Source organism: Apteryx rowi, unplaced genomic scaffold (assembly GCF_003343035.1).
Source record: "Apteryx rowi isolate R43461 unplaced genomic scaffold, aptRow1 scaffold_287, whole genome shotgun sequence".
Taxonomy (NCBI): domain Eukaryota; kingdom Metazoa; phylum Chordata; class Aves; order Apterygiformes; family Apterygidae; genus Apteryx; species Apteryx rowi.
This window is the reverse complement of record NW_020449274.1, coordinates 831,287-852,336: the sequence shown is the minus strand read 5'-3', so window position 1 is coordinate 852,336 and position 21,050 is coordinate 831,287. Positions and strand designations below refer to the sequence as shown.

Here is a 21,050-nt window from a genome sequence, read left to right as displayed (position 1 = left end):
GGTCTCTGCTGATGGAAAAGCTGGGAAAAGCCTCAGTGGATCCTAGCTCTCTTGTGCCACCAGCTGATTCCCAGGATGACCACAGCAAGTCAGATGAACCCCTTAGAGTCACCGCTTTAATGGTATGCAACATAGAGAGATAGAGTTCAAACTTCACCCAGGAGGTATGCAGTCTTTTAGCATTCAAAGACTCATGAACTCTTTACTGTGTAAATTATTCCCAAAGGAAGTTTGCAATGTATGGCAGATCCCATTTTTATACTGGACAAAATATCATTTAGGCTAGCTAAGTTGTTAACTAACATTATGACAGACATGGTTTTGCCCTTAAAGAGAGCAAGAAGGGTTATGTTTAGGCACTAGTATTTGCAGTTAATTGTAAGGGCAAATTAATTATGATCAGCTTGTGTTTTTAAACAGACATCTCAGAGGGAAAGGCTGTGTAAAACATGATGTTAGTCAGTACCTTTGTAAAGGAATGTGTATTTCCCCCAGCGTCAGCAAAAGTCTCTGAAAAGGGGAAGCAAAACGAGGTGCTGGAAGGGTTCACTGAGCACAGGATGGAAAAAGAGTGCTTTAGTACGACATGAATGGAAGGTTTGGGAGTATTTACATAAAAAGCTTTCCCTGAGTACAACCAACCCTGCCTGGCAGCATCAAATCCAACTGGGAAAACACCGGAGCCTGCTGGAAGCATGCGATGCCATTCTGGAATTACATTCTTTCCTGGAAGAAATATGTAATTTAATACAAGAGGAATAATCCCAAATAAGATACCACATAGTCTTCTATAACTACTGCAACTTGCAGTATATATGTAGTTATAGCTATGTCTGGCCTGAAGGATGACAGGGGACTGCTGCTTTCCGGGCAAAAGCTATCTGTGTGCGGGTGCCGGGAGGCCGGGGCAGTGGCAGAAATAGGGGGAAGCAGCCAGCTGCAAGTCCCACTGCGGAGGGCTGGGTGTTTTAGGTTGCAACACAGGACGCAGCCGGACGGACAGGCTCTCCCCTGGGCTCGCCTCGCAGGCGACGTCGCTGCCGGGCCGCAGGGCAGCGGAGGGAGAGGAGGCCCCACTGCGATGGGGCTGAGCGAGACGCAACGGCCTGAGCAGGCGCACAGGCCCCGTGCCTGGGGAGGCCTCCCACACCGTGCCAGGCCCGACCGAGGGAACGGGCACACACACACACACACACACACACACACACACACGGTGTGAGCGTCGCTAGGTTTAACTTTCTATCTGTGTCGTCCGATTAAACACAACTTTGCCATTTGAACAAGCACAGCCTCCTCGTTTATTCCTCGTACCTGAAAGCGCCCCGACGGCCGTGTGCCGGGGCGGCCTCCTCCGCGGCGGCTGCCCCGAGGCCAGCAGGCTGGGGCGCCCGGCCTGGGGCGCTGCCAGGCCGCGGGGCCTCCCCGCCGCCCCACCGCCGCCACCCCTGCCCGGGCTGGGGACGAGCTGCCGGCCCAAGGGCGTTCAAGGCCAGTCTGAGTGACCTGGGAATGGGAGAGCGTTTTACAAAAAAAAAAGCCCTACACATTTAACTGCGAATTAGTGAAACCAAGAGGAGGAAAACAACCCTCCGAGATCAAAACACTGGGCACAATTAGAAATTATTAATTTTTACAGCTACGTCGCCACAGGCCGCGGAAGGTTACGGGCGGGCAGGGGGAGGAGGAGGAGGGGGAGAGGAGAGGGTGCAGGGCGCCGGGCGACGTCACGGCGGCAGAGGTGGGGCGTCACGCGGGGTGGGGCGTGACGTGACGTCACGGGGAGGCAGCGGCACAAGGCGGGGGCGGGGCAAGATGGCGCTGAACAGGAGCCACTCGCAAGAGGGTGGTGTCGTCGTCCCTAATGCCGAGAGGTGCCGGGGGGTGCCTGTGGGGCTGGGGGGAGCCGCGGAGGCTCTGCTTGGGGTACCTATAGGGCTGAAGGGGTCCTGCTGTGAGGTAGCTGTAGGGCAGGGAAGCCCCGCTGTGGGGGGCTGTGGGTGCCCTGCCTGGGATAGCTATAGGGCTGGGGGCCCTGCTGTGGGGGGAGGGGGAGTGTGCCATGGGCTAGGTTTAGAGTTGTAGGGGCCCTGCTATGGGGGAGCTAAAGGGCTGGTGGGGGGAGCCCTGCCATGGGGGGCTGTGGGGGCCCCCTTGTGGGACAGATGGGGGGCTGGGGAGCCCTGCCATGGGACAGCTGTGGGGTTGGGAGGCCCTGCTGTGGGCCTGGAGCTGGCAGGGTAGAGGGGAGCAATGTGGCACCTGAGCTGGGGGTCCCATCCTCAGCCCCTGCAAGCAGAGGGGTGCTGGGGGTGGGAGGCTGCTGCTCAGCCTCCCACTTGGGATACCCCCCCCCCCCCCTCCATAAAATCTACTGTGATTGTGAAGGCCTGGTCACAGGCATCCCTGACTCCTGCTTTGTCTCTCCCAGGAAAGCCAGGACCTTTGGCAACTTAACGATGTTTTGGGTCCCCTTGTCCCCCCATCTGTCTCCCGCAAGCACCGTCTCATGGCCTCTGCCAGAAGGGCACTGCCCCAGACTGCGCTGGTTTTGCTCCTTTAGGGACCCTCGAGCAGATAGCTGGGTTTGGCAGTGCTTTCCCCACTCACATTTCACTGTCTTTCTGTTGCATCTTCTGGTCAATGGTAGAGAAAAATTGAGAGCCTTGTGTTCTCCTGATTTGTTTTTGCACACAATTGTAGACCTCTGTGCAGCCTTGTTTATCTAGTAGTATCTTTTCTTCCTACTTCTCTTTCCACTTTTCTTTGCTAATGACTGGAAAAGCTTGAAAGATCTCTGAGTTACATGCACTGGAGTGTTGGCTGGGTTTTCAGCTGTGTCCCATATTAGGCTGGGCCTGTTGTCTGTGGCAAGCAAACCCTACCTCATACAGCCAGTCCTTGCATGTAATCTAATTGCCGCTTATGTAATAGCTTTAATTTTGAAAGGAGAATAGTGCTGAATTCACAAATAAGAGCGGAGGTTTTCTGCACTGCTTTAGAGTGAATTCAGGAAACCCTGGGGGGTTGTTTTATTAAAGTCCTCCCTGGCAGTGTTGAAACATGCAGGCAGAATTAGAGCAAGCAAAAGAAAGCAAACTTTGCTTAAAAAACTACAAAGCTGCCCACTCTATTCTGCTGAAGTTGGGTGTTTTTTAATGGCATTTCAGGAGGCATCTGCAGTGATAAGTGAGTACCTGTTGTGTAAGTGGCTGTAATAGAGAAGGAATGTGTTGGGTTTGGTTTTTTTTTTTTTTTAATATTGTTCTGTTAATTAATGATGCCAGAGAGGCATAGATCACTTAAGGTGGAGCCTTAATCACTTTAATTCACAGTAAGACGGGAAGAGAAGCAGAAAGGTTTCTGCCAAAGAGAAGATATGAGCAGAGCAGATGCTCTTCTTTTTGTCTTGTTGTGAAATCTAAACCAGCTGTTTAATGTTGATGCTTGCCACTACCTGAGATTGCTGGAGTAGCTCGACAAGTCCTGACCTCCCCTTAATTGTGTTAAGATGCTTCTGAGATCCTGGACTTGCACAGAGAAATCCTAGAAAGGACAGGTGTGTTAAAGGGTTGTCAAGTTGTTTTCAGCCTGGTAAATGATAGGAGAAATATGCTCCAAATAGTGTTGAATTTGTAACTTGCCACTAATACTTTAGTCAAGCAAGATCTTTGAAACTTGGACTCTTGGCTGACCTAAAAGGAGATCTCTGTATCCTTGACCTCAAGCCATTATTCGAGATGCTGCTTAGGCATAGATGGGTGAAGTCAGATCTCCACAAGGTGCTAAGCTATCCCATGACAGTCCTAGATTGGCATGCGAACGCAAACCAGTTCAGCAGTATAATTATGCCCAGTGTTGGCTGCTGTGTTATTTGCTTGTTTGAGTAATTTTACAAGAGTAAATATTAAAGTGACTACGTGGAAATTCTTCCCCATGAAGTGAGCTAACGTGAAACACTGCTACAGGATATTGTTGAGGAAGTAATGTTGGTAATATTCAGAATACTGAAGCATTACTTTTATTTAGCTTGGAAGAAATGTTTCCCCTTTACATCTTGGAAATGGAAAAAGCTCTGCTGCATCATCATTCTATCCCTCTCAGCCAGTGTGGGAATCTGAGTCTAGCTAAGCTGTGAAATAATGTCCCAGCAGATTCTCTTGGTCAGGATTTTTTTCTCATTAAAGCTAAACTTGTTAATGTCTTACTTCTTGGATAGCTGCATTTTTTCAGATATATATATCTTGTTATGTTTTCCTTAAAGAACATACAGTCTGAAATTTCTTTTCCCATAACTTGGCCTTACCAATTTCTCCTTTCCCCCAATAATTATGCAACTTCCTGACTTGATCTGATTACTACAATAGGCTGATGAGAATATGTAAGGATAACTTTAGATCTGGCCTCCTCAGGCTTATGTTGAGGTGATTATTTGTTTTTATAGAGTATTTTTTTCTATGTTCTCAAGCTGAAAATGTATTGGCTTTTTTCTCTACTACTGTGACATACTGCAAGCTCCTCACTCCCAAGGCTCTTTCATTTATTCTGCATTTTTTTCTTACTACATGGTTTAGGATCTCCCCCCTTAGACTTGGTGATACTCTTTCCCAAGTTGACTCCTCCTGTTTTCCTGAAAAATGTATCTAATTCTTCAGGAACTTCCATTTCCCTAACACAACAGACATTCACAATTTCCCATCAAGCTTTGGTGTCAGTAGGAGAGTTTGCTAATGTTCATGCAGATTTCTGATGATCACAACCTTCCTGCTGGCACTAGTGCCTCCTCAGTTCTGATCCTGGTTGCAGTGCTTTTCATCATAGTTATTTACTTAAATCATGTGAAATGTGGTCTGCAGTTAGTATGTTAATGAAGTAACTTCCTCTGGAGTTCAGTTTGCCCAGTGGGTGCGGTATTAGAGGACTTCTGTTTGCGCAGTGGCCAGTCTTAAATGTGAAAATGGACTTGGTGAGAGAGTGCCTTGCTCTGAGATGGTCCCTTGATTTCAGGGGGAAGGTTTCAAGAAGTTTGGCCCTTTCGGTGCTCTGACTTTTGGACTGAGGCCCTTTCCCTGAGTATAGGGGAATTCCTTCAGCCTTAATGCTTAAAGTGGAAGGTGGAACTATCATTTAAAGCTGTCCTTTGTGGAGGAGGAGCAGGGCTGGTCGCAAGTGTGAGGTCCTTTGCTCTGGATAAATCATTCCTCTATGTTCAAAGAGAAAACAGCAGGGCCCACAGCAGAACTGAGTCTTTGGGGACCATATTCAGGGTTTCCGGTGTGCTAACCCCTCCCTGTGTGATGGTGTGTGCATTAGAGCTATTGCTGAGGTCTCCAATTTGTTCAATTTCCTCCTGTAGTGTTCTCAAACAGTGTAAAGATGTGGAGCTCTCCTTCAGTGATGTGACGGGCAAGCCTGATGTCTTCAAAGGCACCAAGAAAGGAATGCTGTACCTCACCCCTTACAGGGTAAGTCTGATGCCGGTAGGGCTTCCCCTTTCCTAAGGGATCTCAGACTTCTAGGCCAGAAACCTAGTCAGTGATAGGAAAAGTGATTTTTGTTAAGTGAGGAGTCACTAAGAGTGCTAGATAGGAGAAGGAATGGTGGAAATAGGATAGTCTGTCCTTGTATCGCTATCCCAATTCCCTACTAAGGCTCATGCCAACCGGGAAATATCCTATGTAGAGAATATATTTCATGTGAGGCATCAGTCAGTATTACTCTCTTTGAAAGCTGTCCAGTTTATCCTTAAATAATAGAACAATAAGACTCTGTGCATTTGTGTATTGTTGTGTATTATTGTGGAACATAAGTGCTTCAGGTGAGTGAGCCCTGACATCAAGTCTGTTTGGGATCCTGCAGTGTGAAAGCTATGCAACTGAAATAACAGCATACGTATTTACACTAGGCATTCAGTTCTCCACAGCAGGGTTTAAATTACCCTTTTTTGGATAATTCTACAACTAGAACTCCATAATCAGCCTTTATATCTAAGTCAACTACTTGAAAAGTGTTTCTTCCTGTCTTACAGATGATCTTTGTGTCGAAGGGCAAGGATCCCATGCTGTCTTTCATGATGCCATTTTATTTGGTGAAAGGATGCTCTATTGAGCAGCCTGTTTTCTCTGCCAATTACATCAAAGGACAGATTCAGGCCGAGGCAGGAGGTATGTGCTCATGCTTTGTAGACCAGCTCTTCCTAAGTTTTACGAGTCCTTTTCTGCTCTGCTGAACTTCAAATGGTGTGCTCACTTGCACAGGAAGAGTGAACAGTGTAGCTACAGCAGTACGGCTAGCATGTGCACACTAAGGTGACTCCTGTCTTCTGAATTTTGATATGGTTTCAGTGTTACCTTCTGCCCCCAAAGTTTGTAACTGACTTCAATAGAATGGCTTTTATTTTAAGTTCTGTCTTGCTGCGTGAGTTGTGTTTACTTGGTTTCTGCCTGTGTTTGTTTTCCCTTAGCTTTGACTTGAAAGGGTGTTTAAGTGACCAGGTCACCAGCCACTGGTATTGTTAGATGTATTTAGCAACTAAATGTGCTTTGTGTAGATCAGTAGACCCTTATCAACACATGTACTTTGTATGCAACTCAGACACTGCTTTGTATCATTGATTCAGCTTTGTTGACAATTTGATGATGAAACTGATAGGAACTATAGCAACAGTCATGACCAAACACGGGGAATTGCAGATAATAAATAGGATTAAAAAACAGAGCTATTGGTTCACACTTCTTTCCTCTTTAGCCCCAGAACAAGTTTATGTGCACTTTGATGTATGTGGAGAGCTTACGCTCTTGCTTCGTGTTCCTAACAATGTTTTAGAGTGACTAGGTCTTCTGGATTGTGAATCAGCCACTTCCTGATGCTGAAATCATTCTAAGACGGTGGTTTTAAGGAGATGAATCTCCAAGGGGATGACTTTGTCCATGGAGGATTGTCTGTTTTATTTCTGATCTTTGTTTCTATTCTTTTCCCCAAGAGACTATCTCTACATTTATTTTCTCAGCATAACTTAATTGCTAATTAGACAAGGGAAATGAATATTGAGCTTATTTTATGAAATTTTTTATTTAAATGATATCTTGTTTCTAAAAAATATATATATATATATATATATATATACACAAAACAAAGTACTCTTGTGATCTCATTGACTAATTGGAAATTCTCTGAAAGTTTTTCCTTATACCTTAATGTTTATAATCTGTCTGAGCTCCTGTGGGGCAAAGAGATTTAAAATGTGCTTGATTCAAATCCTAGTTTGAGTTTCAGGGTCTGATCCATAGTCTACTGAGATCAGTAATAAAATTTCATTCAAGGGCTTTGATAAAGTCCTCAGTGAATGAAATGTTCTTTCTTTTCACTGTAATTGTAATTAGGGTCTCTTCAACCTTTTGGGAAAGGACAGACCAACCCAGGATATAAAATAGGGTTCTTTTACATAACAAGATTGGAGATTTTTTTTTAAGTGTTTTTAAGAAAAAAAAAAAAAAAAGTAAATTCCTGGTCCTCTTGAGATATTATTTAGAAAGTATCATTTTGGGGACCTCTGAAACAAAAGCCATGATTCTATCCTCCTGGCAATACAATACAAAACTTAATGTATTCTTCTTTATTAGAATTTCAATAAAATTTGAATATTAACTGTTTTTCTGTCTTAACCATTACTAAGGAGGCTAATTTCAGTTAGTCTATTTCAATTCCAATTTTCTCTCCTAGGTGGCTGGGAAGGGCAGGGGAAGTTTAAACTGACTTTCAACAGTGGAGGAGCCATTGAGTTTGGACAGTTGATGTTCAAAGCTGCTTCCAGTGGTAAGGGATATTCAGAGTCCACAGTTCCCCCTTAGTTGGCTGAGCTAGGGACTGAGGGAGAGGGCATCCTATGCACTCATCCACAACAATGTATTCTGGGGGGGAATGCTTGTTTTTCCTTCCAGTCCTTTTTCTTTGTTTCACCTTAATGCTTGGTGTAACCAGAATATTCTGGAGTTTGTGTTTTTGAGGTGGTCTATGTTTTTCTGTGGAAACTTCTTCCTCCTGGAAAAAAGTTGAAATATGTGACAATGAAAAATATATCCAGAGCACTTACCTCCCCTCAGCCCAGTTCTCTCATAGTGGAATGAGATGAGGAAAGATAACATCCACATTTGGAGAGGGGAAAACTAAATAAAAAAAAAATCATTTCTATTTAAAACTTTGAAATGGAAAAAAAAAATCTGTTCAGCCTTTATTGATGAGAAAGTTTGAAAAAATACTGATGCAGGTTTTATAAAATGGTCTTCCCCCAACCACAGAAGCCCTGCCATTGATCTGTTACCCTGTAGCTAGTATATGAGCAGATGACTTCTTTTAGCACCCTATGAACTTGCAGGGAGATCATTTCCAAATGCTTTTCAAGCCCAGTGTTATGCTAGTACTGTATAGTGAGTATCTCTAGCATTAGGATGATGGGAAATAGGGCTGCATTAAGAGGACTGTTTATCTTTTATTCTGTACAAACATTCAGTTAAAACAAAAGAGCATCTGTCTTAATAAATGTGTATTCTTTAGCTTCCAGTGGAGTCCCTCTCCAGAACCCTGGCTATGGCTATACACCTGTGCCTGGAGGGTATGCACCCACCCCACCTGCTCCAGGGGGTTATTCACCTGCGCCGGGGGGCTATGCTCCTCCACCACCAAATGGACCATATCCTTACATGCCACCACCAGTGAATGCCTATGGACCAGCTCCACAGCCCATGGAATATCCATATGCCCAGCCTCCAGGTAATGGAAGCTGTGTGGTGATTAGTGGCAGGGTGTGTTTGGTGTTGGCTGTAAAGAAATCATGACAGCACACTGAGGGTTACTGTAGTTTTGTCTTCTTTTCATACAAGGATCCTTGTCCTTGGAAAACTTAGCATGTGTTCTTGATCATAACTGTGTCTCCAGAGTTGCAGCTGGACAGGAGGTGAAAATGCAGCATCTAAACTGTGCTTCTGCTTGGCAGAGAATTGTTACCTGCTGGCATGACAGGCATTAGCCAAATGTAAAATTTCTGCTTCCACATCGTGACAGCAGAGCTTGTGTCCAGGGCTGATGTGCTGCTAAGCCTGTGAGCTCCCCTTCCCTTTAGATGCAACAACCTAAAGCATCAATCTGGTGTCATCTTTTTAACAGGTATTTACCCACCACTTCCAAACATGAACCCAGTGTATGTGCCACCTCCTCCCCCATACTCCGGACCTTCTCCTGCAGGACCTTCGGCCCCCTCAGCTCCTGCAGCCTGGATGGACCCAGGCATGCCAGGTAAATGAGACTTGGGGCTGCCAGGGCCCAAGCGCAGAAGGGCAGTTGGAGGCTTGAGCTCTGGGTGGTGCTGGTGGAGGGGGAACCTGTTGTTGCAGGAGCTCTAAGTCATCTTGGTCTGTAATTTGAGATGACAGAAGGCTGGAGAAGGTGCTCAACTCTGCACTGTACAGCTTGTGGTCAGTTCTAGCCAGCTTGCACCTTTCCTGAACTGCTCCAGATTCAAACCCAGCTTGCTGTGGTTGCTGCTGCTCTTTGGATATTTGTCAGCTCCCCAAAAGAGCAGTAGTTGGGGAGAAGGCTCTGGGGCTGGAGCCACAGCAAAAGCCGCTCAAGACATGTCCTATGCTTGCTCCCTCTCCTTCCTCTCTAGGTGGCAGTAAGGCCACAGAAGCTACTTCCAGTGCATATTACAACCCTGCCAACCCGCACAATGTGTACATGCCCATGGTAAGCACTGCACCTGTAGTGGGGCTCTGTGCTTTTGGGAGGGAAGCTGGAGAGGAGTTATGAGGAATACAGTGTTGCTATGCACCTTCTAAGCCGGATTCTGGGCAGTCGGCCTTTTGGCTGTGGGAGTCAGAACATGGCATATGCCACACAGAGTGAAATCTGGTGGCCTGCTTCCTACCTTACAGTAACTACTGCTCATCTAGTCCATGCACAGAAAGCATGCATTTTCCTGGGGGGAGGTGGGGATGGTAGCGCCACGAAGATCCTAGAGCATAACGAGAAGAATTGTGGGGTGAAATGACAGCCTAAAATACAGCATCCAGTTCTGGCTGTAACTTACTGAGAAGCAGTGATTTCCCATAAACCAAGCCTGGGAATGCTTGGGAAGAGATTCTCATAAAACAGGCAGAGTGGTTGACTCTCTTGTTTCTCTTCCAGGATCAGCCACCTCCTTATACACCTCCCGAGGATAAAAAGAACAACTAACAGAACCAGCCTCCCACACTCTCTCTCCTTGAAGACAATTTGGCTGTCACTACCCCTTGGGTTAGCACATCTCTAGGTCTCTTTATGTATATACAATGTACGTAGTGTTGGGCTGCTGAGCACCTGCCCTCCTTAAACATTCAGTCAGTGGCAATACGAGGCAGAGCAGCAGCACTTTCCTGCTTATTTGCTTCATCTCATGGGGTCAAAGCACTAACCTTTTGCTCTGCCCTTGGCTTGAGGGAAGAGATGGATTTCTTCATAAACCAGCAAACCATGTCACTAATCTAGGTAAAATATGAAGGCTCTGGGATCTTGGAATAGAACTATTTGGAGTGGCAACCTTTTGACTTCTTCAAGCACCAGCCAAGAGGAAAGGTATAGACAGCCATGAAGTTCCTCGCATAGACCCTTGGGAGCCCCAGAAAGGTGTTAAATTTCCTTAAATTCTGGCACAGCTCAGTGTGAGATGGGACTCTGGAAATCCTGTGTCGTGCTGGAAGCGTGTGTTTCATGTCCTGGACTAATAGTCATGGGGTGACAAACTTGAGAAATGCATCCTGAGAGACACTTAATCATTTGGTAGTGTAAGTGGGAAGGGGATGGGCCCCAACCTGCAGAGGCCAAACCCAGCAGTTCAGCCATAAGAACTACAAAGTGCTCTGGATAGATCATCCTACTGCATTTCTGACAGCAAGAGGAGCTTCTGGGCACAGACATGTCTGCTTTGAATGCAGCAAAACCCTCTGCTAGTATTTCTCCATCTCCTTTCATAGTTAACCTTCCAAAATGGGGTGAGATGCTGCACTCGCTGGTGTCTGGAGAGCCAGCACTAACTGTTGTCTCTGCTCCTTCCCCTTTGCTGTGAGATGCACCTCTGTATTTCCAGTGAATCTTTGAAGACACAATGGGAGTTTGCTAGCAGGTCTCTTGCATGCCGCAAAGCCAGGCTGTATAGTCGCCTGATGCTGATAGCAGAGGAGCTGTGTGAGAAATGTAACTGGAAATGAGCAGTGACTTCCTAAAATCAGCCTGCTTTTGTAGCTGTAGAATAGAAAAGCAAACAGGAAGTGGGGCTGCAGGGCTGTGAGCTAATAGCTTGGCAGGTGTGGGTATCAGTCTTCCTTTTGGTTTTCTAGGAGCAGGTCCTGTGTCTGTGCAATGATCCTGTGTCAAGTAGCTGTTCTTCAAATGTAACGAAACCAAGTGCTGAGCAGGAAGCTGCTTGCCTTGGAGCAAAATACGTTACTCTAGGAAGATAACCTGGCACTAGCCTTGTCAGGGGACAGGTCCAGCAGCCCTGGCTCCCTCTGACGAGCAAGCTCATGCAGGGTGCGAGCCTGACAAGGGAAAACTGGGCTTCATCTCTCTTCCTTGGGCTGCTAAAGCCATGCTGTGTATGCTTGCATCTGAGCAGTGTGGGAAGAGCAGGCTCTGTAGTACTGGCCTTTGGTTGCTTTAGGGGTGCAGCGCCCTCCGAACTGGGAACTGCTGTCTCTGGTGTGGATGTTACTAATGCTCAACTCTGTTGCTACTCAGCCGCAACCTTTCCTTCTTCCTTAGGAGATATTGCCATTAAACCTGCTCTGAAGAGAGTGTCACTAGTATGATGGAGACCAATGTGGCCCTTTATATATGGGGTGATCATACTTCTTCCCTGTAGTCTTCCTGCTTTCTCAGTGAAGGGGAAGGAGCATTTTCCCTCTTACTTTCCTGCGTGCCAGGGCTCTCCTTTAAATGAGGTTTGCACAACATATAAGAATGAATTCTTGAAGCAGCCTGGCATAGGGGGAAGTAAACTTTCTTTTCTAAAAAAACAAAACCTTTTAAATCAGAGTTAGAGATGTTCTGATGATTCTCTGAAACTAAAAAATTCAGCCATGAATGTTTGTAACTTTTACATTGCACTTTAATACAGAAGTGTTGATAACTTTAGCTGCCTGTTTGCTGTTTGTGTTATGTTGACCTCTATCATTCCTGCCTGTCGCACAGAAGGCGGGAACAAGTGATAAACACTGCTGGTCTCTCTGGTTGGCTTTGGGTCAATCCTGCTCTCTTCCCTGTGCACTGCTAAGCTGGGTCTGGAATCAGGATTGGGGGGAAAGACAGTCGGCCAGAAGCACTGAGTTTGGCTAATCATTTGACTGCCTGTGGAGGGTGGAAGGGTGGCTTGTGCCTTTGTTCCTGTCACCAGTACCTAGAACTGGCACTGTCCATGTCCTCAGGGCAGGCGACCCTGTGTTTAACAGGGGCAGTGTCACCACCCTGCCCCTCACTAAAGCTGTATTTTTAGCAACTCTCCTATGAATATTTACTGACTGAGGGAAGCCTGTCTTTAAGAGGAACTCCCAACTAGCCAGTTAATACAGCTTTTTAATTTTTTTCCCCCAATGTGGGATAAATATACTTTAAAGAAAAAATTCACACTTAAGTGCAGACTGTACAATCTTGAGTTTCCCCTTGTGCCAGTGAAAGCTGATGCCCTACTGAGCACAATGTAACTACTGGAAAGCTGTCTCCTGTTCTGCATCAGCTGCTGATAGGAAACCAGTTTTATCTTCTGGTGCAGTTCTTCCTCTTTGGAGGTACTGACCCTGAAATCCAGCATTAACCAAGAAGCTAGTAATGCTGAATAAATGTGAAAGAGACAGTCTGTGACCTGCTTCCCTTTTATTTGTCTAAATCACTTAGCAAGAATAAAGCCAGCTCTTGCACAACAGCATGAAGGGTTGGGGTTTTCTGGGGGGAGGGAGGGGTTGGGTTTATTTTATTTTTATTTTTTTTGGCACTGCAAAGCATCATATTCAGTATCTTGCTGCTACACTTGGAGAAAGCTGCTGTGAGTGGCTAGAGTCGGCCATTTGGTCCTCCAAGAACTGGAGTAGGCTCCCAACCCTCCTTTGTCATCTGGTGTGACTTGAAAAGGGAATTTTTTTTTTCAGTTAAGTTAAAATGTGGTCCTTCCCCAATTTGAGACTATTCTTGTTATCAGTCTCCCTCAGTTGCCCTGTACTTTTAGGGAGGAATTTTAACAAATGTTACACCCTTCTCCTGAGGACCTCATTCAAGGTAGGTAGACCATGTCTTACCTAAATTTGGACATCTGTTCTGCCTGCGCTTGCCTTTAGCTGGTCTCCTAAAATTGCTCTAACATGGGGGTGGGAGAAGCAGCGAATGATCCCACAACACAGTACATTAGCTAGCTCTTTTGTGGGTACTGAGACAACACATTGAAGTACATGAGATCAGGTGAAATAAACTTCACCTGTATCCCAAGTAGGTGTTTAAGCAGTATTTTCTTTAGTGCTTCCCTGTGCTTACAACAACCAAGGAAGGGCAAGTATCAGTGCCCATTGGCATTGCTTATGTCTGGCAGCAAAGGCCAGAGTTGAGTGTAGCATCTGCCACATTTTTCTTTTGTGTCTCCAAGATAAGAAACAGCCCTATCCATTCCTCAATCCCGTGGGTAAAGCCTCCCCAATGTTTTGAGACATTCCTCCCCTCAATGGTCTTCAGCTGTTTGTCACATCTTTTCTCCATACGTGGAACCATGTGCCTGAGAGGGATGGCAGTTTTCCTCCTTGTGGTTGGTACCACCATGACTAACATCTGTGGTAGCAGTTGCAGATACTCAGCCTCCACTGTAGGATGATACGTACTGTCAGGCACACCCAAAGTACCAAAATGAATCAGTTAACGGTTCCAGAGCTCATCCCTCAGCTCACTCCAAGCCCCTCCAGGGTGTTAGTGCTAACTCCTGTTACTGGAGCTGTGTATGTAGCTGCCCTTTGGAGAAGGAGGAGCTGTTCCCTGAGAAACCCTGGAGTGTTCAGCCTGCTAGAGGAGGGGGTGAGCCTCCTTTCAGCAGGAAAATCAACTTTCCTGCTGAAATAAAGCAAGACTGGAATGCAACTTGCAGCTTGGAGGCACCTGTGACTATCATCTGCCATCTCTAAAGATAGTAACTTTCCCCCCACCAGTTATGGGCACAGCACACTATGATGCTGCAGGTTTTTCAAGCTATACCACAGCAAGACTACTGGGGTTCTGCATAGGCATTTTTGGTTTTTGCTCTGCTCTGTTGTAAACTGACAGCAAAAGGACTTTAATACAGAGCTGATCCACTGACTGAAGACCTTCCCCAGCAGCATGGCAGTGAAGTTTGTTGGTAGGAAACTCCTTGAAGGATTGGCATTACTAGCCTTTTTTTTTTTTTTTGGCATGCATGTTAGACAGTAGTAGTGCTGGCCTCCAGGATGCTGGCAGCAGGCTCTGGCCTGCAAGCAAAGCTAGCACCTCTGGAAGTCCCCCAGCCTCTGTGCTCAGGATCATCCTGCCTCCACGAGCTCTTGGTCTCATGGAGGGTATGTGGGAGGGATGAAGCCCTACTGACAGCCCTTTTTTCTGAGCCAAGTTGATTATAGCAAAGGAGAAAAGGTGATCATGTCTGACCCTTGGGAGTCACTCCATCACACACGAGGAGTTGTTACCTGACGATACTAAAGCATCTAAAGCCTTTCTGCAGGTCTAGTTAAAACAGCTCCTGCAGTGGTATGTGGTACCCACCTTGATGTGATGTAGTGCTCAGGTATCAGAGTTGGTAAGCTCAAACAGTGGGCAGACCCTGTTTTTATGGCATTTTTCCACAGGAGTGCTTTGCAATGATCAAGGAATCAAGCTGTGCACCACCCTTAGGAAGCAGGTAACAAAAAGTCCTACTTTACACAGATTAAGTAGAAACCATCAAGTTTGTACCAGAGGCATGCCGTAAACTTCATCCCCCTGCACTGTCAATAATGTCAGTGAGAGGCACTTGTGCAGCGCAGAGAAAGGTGCAGATGACCCCAGCACTGCCCCATGCCTCCAGTGCTGAGCACCATCACAGGATGAGGGGGTGGACACCTCCCCCAGGGCCCTGTTGTCTGACTAAGCACCAGGGCTGCACCATGGGGTAGAGATACCACATGACCACTCCTGAGGGGTTAATCACGACCGTGAAGTTGTCTCCTGTCTTTAAGCCACTGATGATCTTACCGCTGTACACGTCTTGGACCTGCAAGAGAGAGACAGTCATTAGCAGGATGTCCACAAATCCTCCATCCCAAGGTGCTGCTGGTCCAGCTAGGGTCAACAACAGTTCCAGCCCACCATACGCCTGCAGTTGGCCCAAGCTGGCCACGCCACACATAAGAATATGGCCTTAACCATGGGCTCAGCCTCAAAACCTGACCAGACCCTGAGACTGGTCACCCTGCTCAGTGGTCACTGCACAAGGGTTTGCTGGGACTGGGTGAGAGTTGGCAGAAAAGAGGGGAGAAATCAGCTGTCCCCTCTGTGTCCCAGGCAGCAGCCCAGCCTGCCAGCGGGGCTCACCTCATACACAGTGTTGTCCGGAAAGTTGAGCTTGGCCAGGCTGGTGGTGTAGCGGAACGGCATGTCCGTCCTCCGGCTGAAGAAGATGAGGGCACTGGCAGCCTGGGACAGTGGGCGCAGGAACACTTCGACATGGAATTTCTCCTGGGATGGGAACAGGCCAGTGAGACAGAGCCGCCAGGACCAGCTCCCTCTTGCAGGGACAGAGCAGGGGAAAAGGCCCGCACTGTGCCCCAGTGCTGTAGGCTCTTAAGGCACCTCATCGCTTTGCCCACTGGGAAGCAAGGAGCAGCTCTGAGCAGGCTGTGCCTGCCAGCCCAAGGCGGACAGGGTGGTGGGAGGCAAGTGCCAGCGAGCTTTCTTGCTGGACTCCATCTTACCTGTGTCTGCTCTTGTGGGCATGAGAACATTTGGGCCTGCAGTGGGCTCCAGGAAAGACCCTTGCAGGGGGAAGAGGAGCCAAACCATTGAGTTCCAGGACGTGCACACACAAATGCTGGTCTGTAACTTCTAACCATGTCTGGATGGGTTGCTAAACCAGCAGGTCCCCATTCCCACAGCTCTCCTGCTCCTGCTTCCCTGCATACCCTCCCTCTCCCTCAATACTGTGTCCCTCTCGTGCTGCTCCTGTTTTCTCTCCTCTCTCCCAAATGCATACACCTTCCCCCTAACCTTGACAATCCTACGTCCCTGGATTCCCAGGGGATCCTGGTTGATCTGGATCATCAGACGGTTCTGCAGGATCTCCTTGGCACTCGGGGAGATGGTGCGGAGGTCAGTAGACATGAGGAGCGGAGCTGCCATCACCGTCCACAAGGCCATTTGGGAGCGTGACTGCTCATAGCTAAGGCCAAAGTTTCCAATGATGAGCTGGAGGGGAGAGGGGACAAAGCAAGCGGAAGCAGAAAATGGTTGGAAACTTGTCTGCATGTCTGACTCAGTGACACTGCAGCCTGCTAGGTGGGGAGTAAGCACGGAAAACCTCACATGCTCTTTCACTTCCCTTTGAGCAGCCTACCGTTGCTGGAAGGTCCCATTTCTACTAGGTGCTAAGTGATGAGCACAAATTCAAAAGCACCCACTAATACCCTTAGCTTCACCACTATTTCTCTCCCAGGCTGTGCAGGGATATAGGGAAGGACAAGGACACCTGGGCAACAGGACAGGCACACACAAGGGGTGGAGAGTTCACTGCAATATAGGCTTTTCCATCAGCTTAGCCAGGGCAACATGGGCTTTTCCTCTTCTGCCTGAAGCAACACGGATCCTACTTGAGCACTCTTCCTTTGCCTTGTATCTAGAAGGGGATCCCTGGAGATCCCCCACCTCTGGCTTGGGTCCATGCACCCACCACTCAGCCGCACCATGTCTGGGTCATTCCAGTGGCCAGGGCCAGCCGCTGGCTGCAGCACGTCCTGGTGTGCGGAGAACCAATCCACGATGGAAAGCACACTGTCCCAGGAGTCCTCAATGTCGCCGTAGTTACGCCAGAGGTTGCAGATCTCTGCCAGAAGGGTGTAGTTCACCTGGAGAGGAGTAAAGGAGTCAGGCAGGAGGGAGAGAGGAGGGAGCCTGCAGGCTGGGGGGAGACATTACATCCCGGAGGTTGGTGGGATGCAGATACTACATTCCTCACCCCCCACCAGCAAGAAGGGGCAGCTGGACTTGCTGGGAGCTGCAGTGACCGAAAAATATTTTCAAGCTAGAGGGAGCTGGGGAAGGACAACACCATGTAATTAAGAAGGACAGAATCATATCCCAGTATGCCTGGGCATATCCCAATATGACACAATGTCTGCCAAAACAACCACAGAGGCTATGGGGGAATAAGACCATTGCAAGAAGGGAACAGGGGCAGCTTGGGATTGATTCAGAAGGTGGAAGGGGGAAAAATATGTGCTCAGGTAACCAGAAATGTTACTAGGAGCAACATCTACTGGTGAAGAATAGAAGCTCCATTTTAAGCATTTGAACCAGACAGGACAACACTGAGGAGGACAGGCTGTCAAGATCAAGTCCACATGAGCTAAGAGGGGTGGATAAGGCATGTCTTGGGGTCTTGCTCCAAACTCTTATGACCTAGTCACGTTGGGAATCCCAATTTTCCACGGGAAGCCAGTTCCTGGCAGGGAGGTCATTTCCCCTCCTGGGACCTATAGACCCATCCTATCAAGAGTGGAGCAGTAAGAGAGGAGTGTAGTACATGGGCTCCTGCAGCTCACAGTGAGAGCTCCCCAGGGCACAGGGGACACGGGAAAACCCACCAGACCCAGCACACATTGGGATAATCCTCACCTTGGGGGGAAGCCCACCCTGATACGCTGGCCAGCTGCAGGAGTAGACTATGGGACGGCCTGTCGCATTCAAAGCCTTCGCCATCTTCGGGTAGCCTTAGGGAGAGAAGAAGCTGACTAGTGAACTTGCATTATACCAGCTCTGGGGCTCCTCTTTGCCCAAGAGCTACCCAGGTTACCCTTTTGCCCTGCAGCTAGGGTGCACCCAGCCCCCAGGAAGGCCATGGCAGCCCTACTGGAACGGCAGCCCTCAGAAAGCTACCCATGGGCTCAGGCAGGGAAAAGATTTAACCCTGGGAGACGGACAAAAGCTGCCTTCTCTCAGAATCAAACATTTACTGCTCTGATCCCGAGGCAGAAACACCAACCCAACCTCCACTCTCCAAGCTCACCGTGTGTCCACATACATGACTTCTGCGGGAAAGGGACCGGTGAGAATGGCTCCCTCCTCCTCCACCCTGAGCCCTATTTCACATGCAGATAAGCCTCATCTCCAAAAGCCCTGCAGTCCCTCTGAGATGAAGCTTTTTTGGAAACATTTCCCAAACCCCAGCCCATCAGGGGTGCGAAGACCAACAAGAGGAGATGTGAGGAAAGAACCAAAACCGGCCAAGCATTTCCAAGGACAGAAGACAGACAGCCACTTCCTACTGAAGTAGCTACGAGAGAAACGCCAGCCAGCCAGAGAGCCTCAGCCTTTACCTTCCGCCTGCTCTTCTTCTGACGAGTAGCACCCATCCAGCTTCAGCATGTCCACACCCCACTGCGCAAAGGTCTGGGCATCCTGCTCCACACAGTCCACCGTGGTGCCTGGATAGCCCCCACAGGTGAGGGTGCCCAGGTCTCCATAAATGCCCAGCTTCAGGCCCCGGGAATGGACCTGTGAGGAGAGGAGAGCTGCAAGGAGGGGACAGAGGGAGTCCAGGGCATCTCCCAGGAGGGTGAGCTCCTCTACCCCATCCCAGCCCCCCTGCCTCAACAGCTCCAACCAAGGTGACACAGAGACACAGAGATGCCCCCGCCATCTCCATCCTCCCTCTGGATCCAACCTCTCCCACATGCACTTACATAGTCAGCCAAGGCCTTAATGCCTCGGGGAAACCTCTTGGGATCGGGAACCAGCTGTCCTGCCCCGTCCCGCTGCTTTGCTGACCAGCAGTCATCAATGTTGACGTATTTGTAGCCCAGCTCCCTCCAGCCATCCTCTGCCAGGCGGTCTGCCATGTCAAAGAAGAGCTTCTCACTGTGGGGAGGGAGAAACTCGGACGTGGTGAGGGGGCACAGCACCATCAGGCCCTAACACTTAGCCCTTGCTAACTAACTCTTTACCTCACTGACTGCTGGTAGCCAACAGGATTTCTAGACTAACTAGGGCTCTGGAGGGTCCACCTCCCCCTGCCACAACAAAGCAGGCCTGGGTGATACAGGAGGGTCTCCAGTTGCCCATTCATTGCCTAGCAGATCTCACCAAGCGGAAATGTTTCCAAGGCCCGGCCATATCTTTCAGTCTTGCATACTTCTGGCCCCTGCACCGCAATGTCTGAGCCCCTCATCTCACACGTGTCCTCACAAGGCACCATGATCCCACTGCTGCAGGACTTGCCCCAGGTCACACAGACTGTGCCAAAACAGTCCCAGGCCTGATGTCCCACCACCCCACCCATCCCATCCATCCTCCCTTCATTTTCCCTGCCGTTCAGCAGGTTTTTCACGCATTGCCCCATTCCACCCTCAGCCATGGCACAGCCCCAACATGCACATTCACCTTGTGTGCCAGGATCCCCCCACGCGCACACAGGGGACGCTCCAGAAACCAGCCCAGCATTTCTTCAGATAACTTCACCTTGCGGCGAGGCAGAGGCTTTCCATGCCCGGGGAGGCCGGGGTCCCCACAGCGTCTTCGGCTGACGGGAGCACCCAGGCCGGGTGCTGGTCTACGGCTCCCTCCTCACCCGCTCACCTGATGCAGTTTTGGGGGTCTGCCTCGCAGTCGATGTTGCAGCGAAACCTCTCCCAGGCCAGCCAGCCCATCGGCGGGGTCCGCGCCAGCCCGTTCTCCAGGGCCTGGGCGCGGGCCAGGATGAGCGCCCAGGCCAGGGCCAGCCCCCAGGCCGGGGGCAGCCCGCCAGCCCGGGCCGCCCGGCGCATCGCTCGGGGCGAGGGCCGCCGCGAAGGGGGAAGCGGCTCCTCCTGCCTCGGGCACTGCCGAGCCGCCGGGGCACGGCACAGCACGGCACGGCTCAGCACCCACCTCGGCCGCCCCACGGGGAAATGCCCCACCACCGGCTGTCCCGTCCCCAGCCCAGCCCGGCCCGGCCCGGCTCGGCTCGGCTCGGCTCGGCTCGGCCCCGCCGCGCTCACATGATCCCTCCCGCATCACCTGACCCGGCCGCCCGCCTCCGCCTCCCGCGGCGCGGCGCGGCGCGGCCCCCGCCACCGAGTCCGGTGCAGCCCCGCTGCCCCCCGGCCGTGCGCTGCCGCGCCCCGTCGGTGCTGCCCCCGCAGCCGCCGCTGCTGTCCCCAGCACTGTTGCACCCCATCGCTAAGGTACCCTATCGCTGTGTGCGCCCCCCACCCCCCGCCACTGCTGCACCCCGCAGCCGCTGCCCCGCACCGGGGGTTGCCCCCTCGCAGCACTGCGCCCCGTCGGTAACGTGCCCCGCTGCTATTGCTCTCCGTCACTGTTGCCCCCCGGTATCGATGCAGGGGGGAGGCTGGCGCCTTAGGTCCCCCCGGAGCAGGGTATTTAGGGGAAGGGCCCCCTCTTGCTCCCTGCCTTGCCCTCTGCCAGCAGGGCAGAGGCTGCAGCGACGGGCGGGGGCTACAGCCGAGCCCGAGGGGGACACGGGGGGGCCCCCGTCCCCAGGAAGACTCGGGGGCTGCGGGGCCGCCGGGGCAGCGCTGCTGGGTGCAGGCTTTACGGGGGCAGCAACGGGCAAACGGGGCCCGCGGGGACACGGCCGTGGGTGCGGGCTGGAGGCCAGTGGGGCCCGGTAACCCACGGTGCCGGGGGTGACAGCGAGAAGAGGGACCCGTGGGCCGGGAGGGAGCGAGAAGCCCCGGGCCTGGGAGCCGGCGGCGCTGCTAAGGCCCCGCTGCGGGGACGGAGGGTCTGCGGGGCCCTGCGGGGCGCCTCGCCGCCCCTTCCCTCCGATC

General features: G+C 50.1%; 3 protein-coding genes across 4 annotated transcripts in view; 2 read left to right on the top strand and 1 right to left on the bottom strand.

Annotated features, from left to right (window-relative positions):
• The first annotated feature begins 1,788 nt into the window (after positions 1-1,788).
• WBP2NL (WBP2 N-terminal like) lies at positions 1,789-12,162 on the top strand. The gene is made up of 8 exons (XM_026069099.1): positions 1,789-1,871; positions 5,354-5,462; positions 6,026-6,161; positions 7,720-7,812; positions 8,551-8,766; positions 9,160-9,288; positions 9,662-9,738; positions 10,180-12,162. The coding sequence occupies exons 1-8, from the start codon at positions 1,813-1,815 to the stop codon at positions 10,225-10,227; spliced, it is 867 nt and encodes a 288-aa protein (XP_025924884.1). The 5' UTR covers positions 1,789-1,812; the 3' UTR covers positions 10,228-12,162.
• On the bottom strand, positions 10,788-20,230 carry NAGA (alpha-N-acetylgalactosaminidase). 2 transcript variants are annotated; one of them, XM_026069093.1, is made up of 8 exons: positions 19,855-20,230; positions 18,963-19,137; positions 18,597-18,774; positions 17,896-17,990; positions 16,965-17,126; positions 16,273-16,470; positions 15,601-15,744; positions 10,788-15,280 (listed from the first exon to the last, which is right to left on the bottom strand). In XM_026069093.1, exons 1-8 carry the CDS (start codon positions 20,040-20,042, stop codon positions 15,107-15,109), a joined length of 1,314 nt encoding a protein of 437 aa, XP_025924878.1. In that variant the 5' UTR covers positions 20,043-20,230; the 3' UTR covers positions 10,788-15,106. The 2 variants fall into 2 exon arrangements, with proteins under 2 accessions (XP_025924878.1, XP_025924879.1); XM_026069094.1 differs by lacking the exon at positions 19,855-20,230 and adding an exon at positions 19,660-19,839.
• A 112-nt stretch (positions 20,231-20,342) lies between these two features.
• Positions 20,343-21,050, top strand: part of PHETA2 (PH domain containing endocytic trafficking adaptor 2) — an 8,203-nt gene continuing 7,495 nt past the window's right edge. The window contains exon 1 of the mRNA XM_026069130.1: positions 20,343-20,441. The gene's annotated coding sequence lies outside the window, so the exon portion shown is untranslated. The remainder of the gene's footprint in view (positions 20,442-21,050) is intronic.

What these genes read in the sequence shown, in the direction of transcription:
- WBP2NL (XM_026069099.1), top strand. Translation starts at nt 1,813, where the DNA reads ATGGCGCTGAACAGGAGCCACTCGCAAGAGGGTGGTGTCGTCGTCCCT. An exon ending in TGTACCTCACCCCTTACAGG is followed by an intron (nt 5,463 to 6,025) that starts GTAAGTCTGATG and finishes CCTGTCTTACAG; the next exon opens with ATGATCTTTGTGTCGAAGGG. An exon ending in TCCATATGCCCAGCCTCCAG is followed by an intron (nt 8,767 to 9,159) that starts GTAATGGAAGCT and finishes TCTTTTTAACAG; the next exon opens with GTATTTACCCACCACTTCCA.
- NAGA (XM_026069093.1), bottom strand. Translation starts at nt 20,042, where the DNA reads ATGCGCCGGGCGGCCCGGGCTGGCGGGCTGCCCCCGGCCTGGGGGCTG. An exon ending in AGAAGAAGAGCAGGCGGAAG is followed by an intron (nt 17,991 to 18,596) that starts GTAAAGGCTGAG and finishes TCTCTCCCTAAG; the next exon opens with GCTACCCGAAGATGGCGAAG. An exon ending in ACTGGAATGACCCAGACATG is followed by an intron (nt 16,471 to 16,964) that starts GTGCGGCTGAGT and finishes TCTCCCCTCCAG; the next exon opens with CTCATCATTGGAAACTTTGG.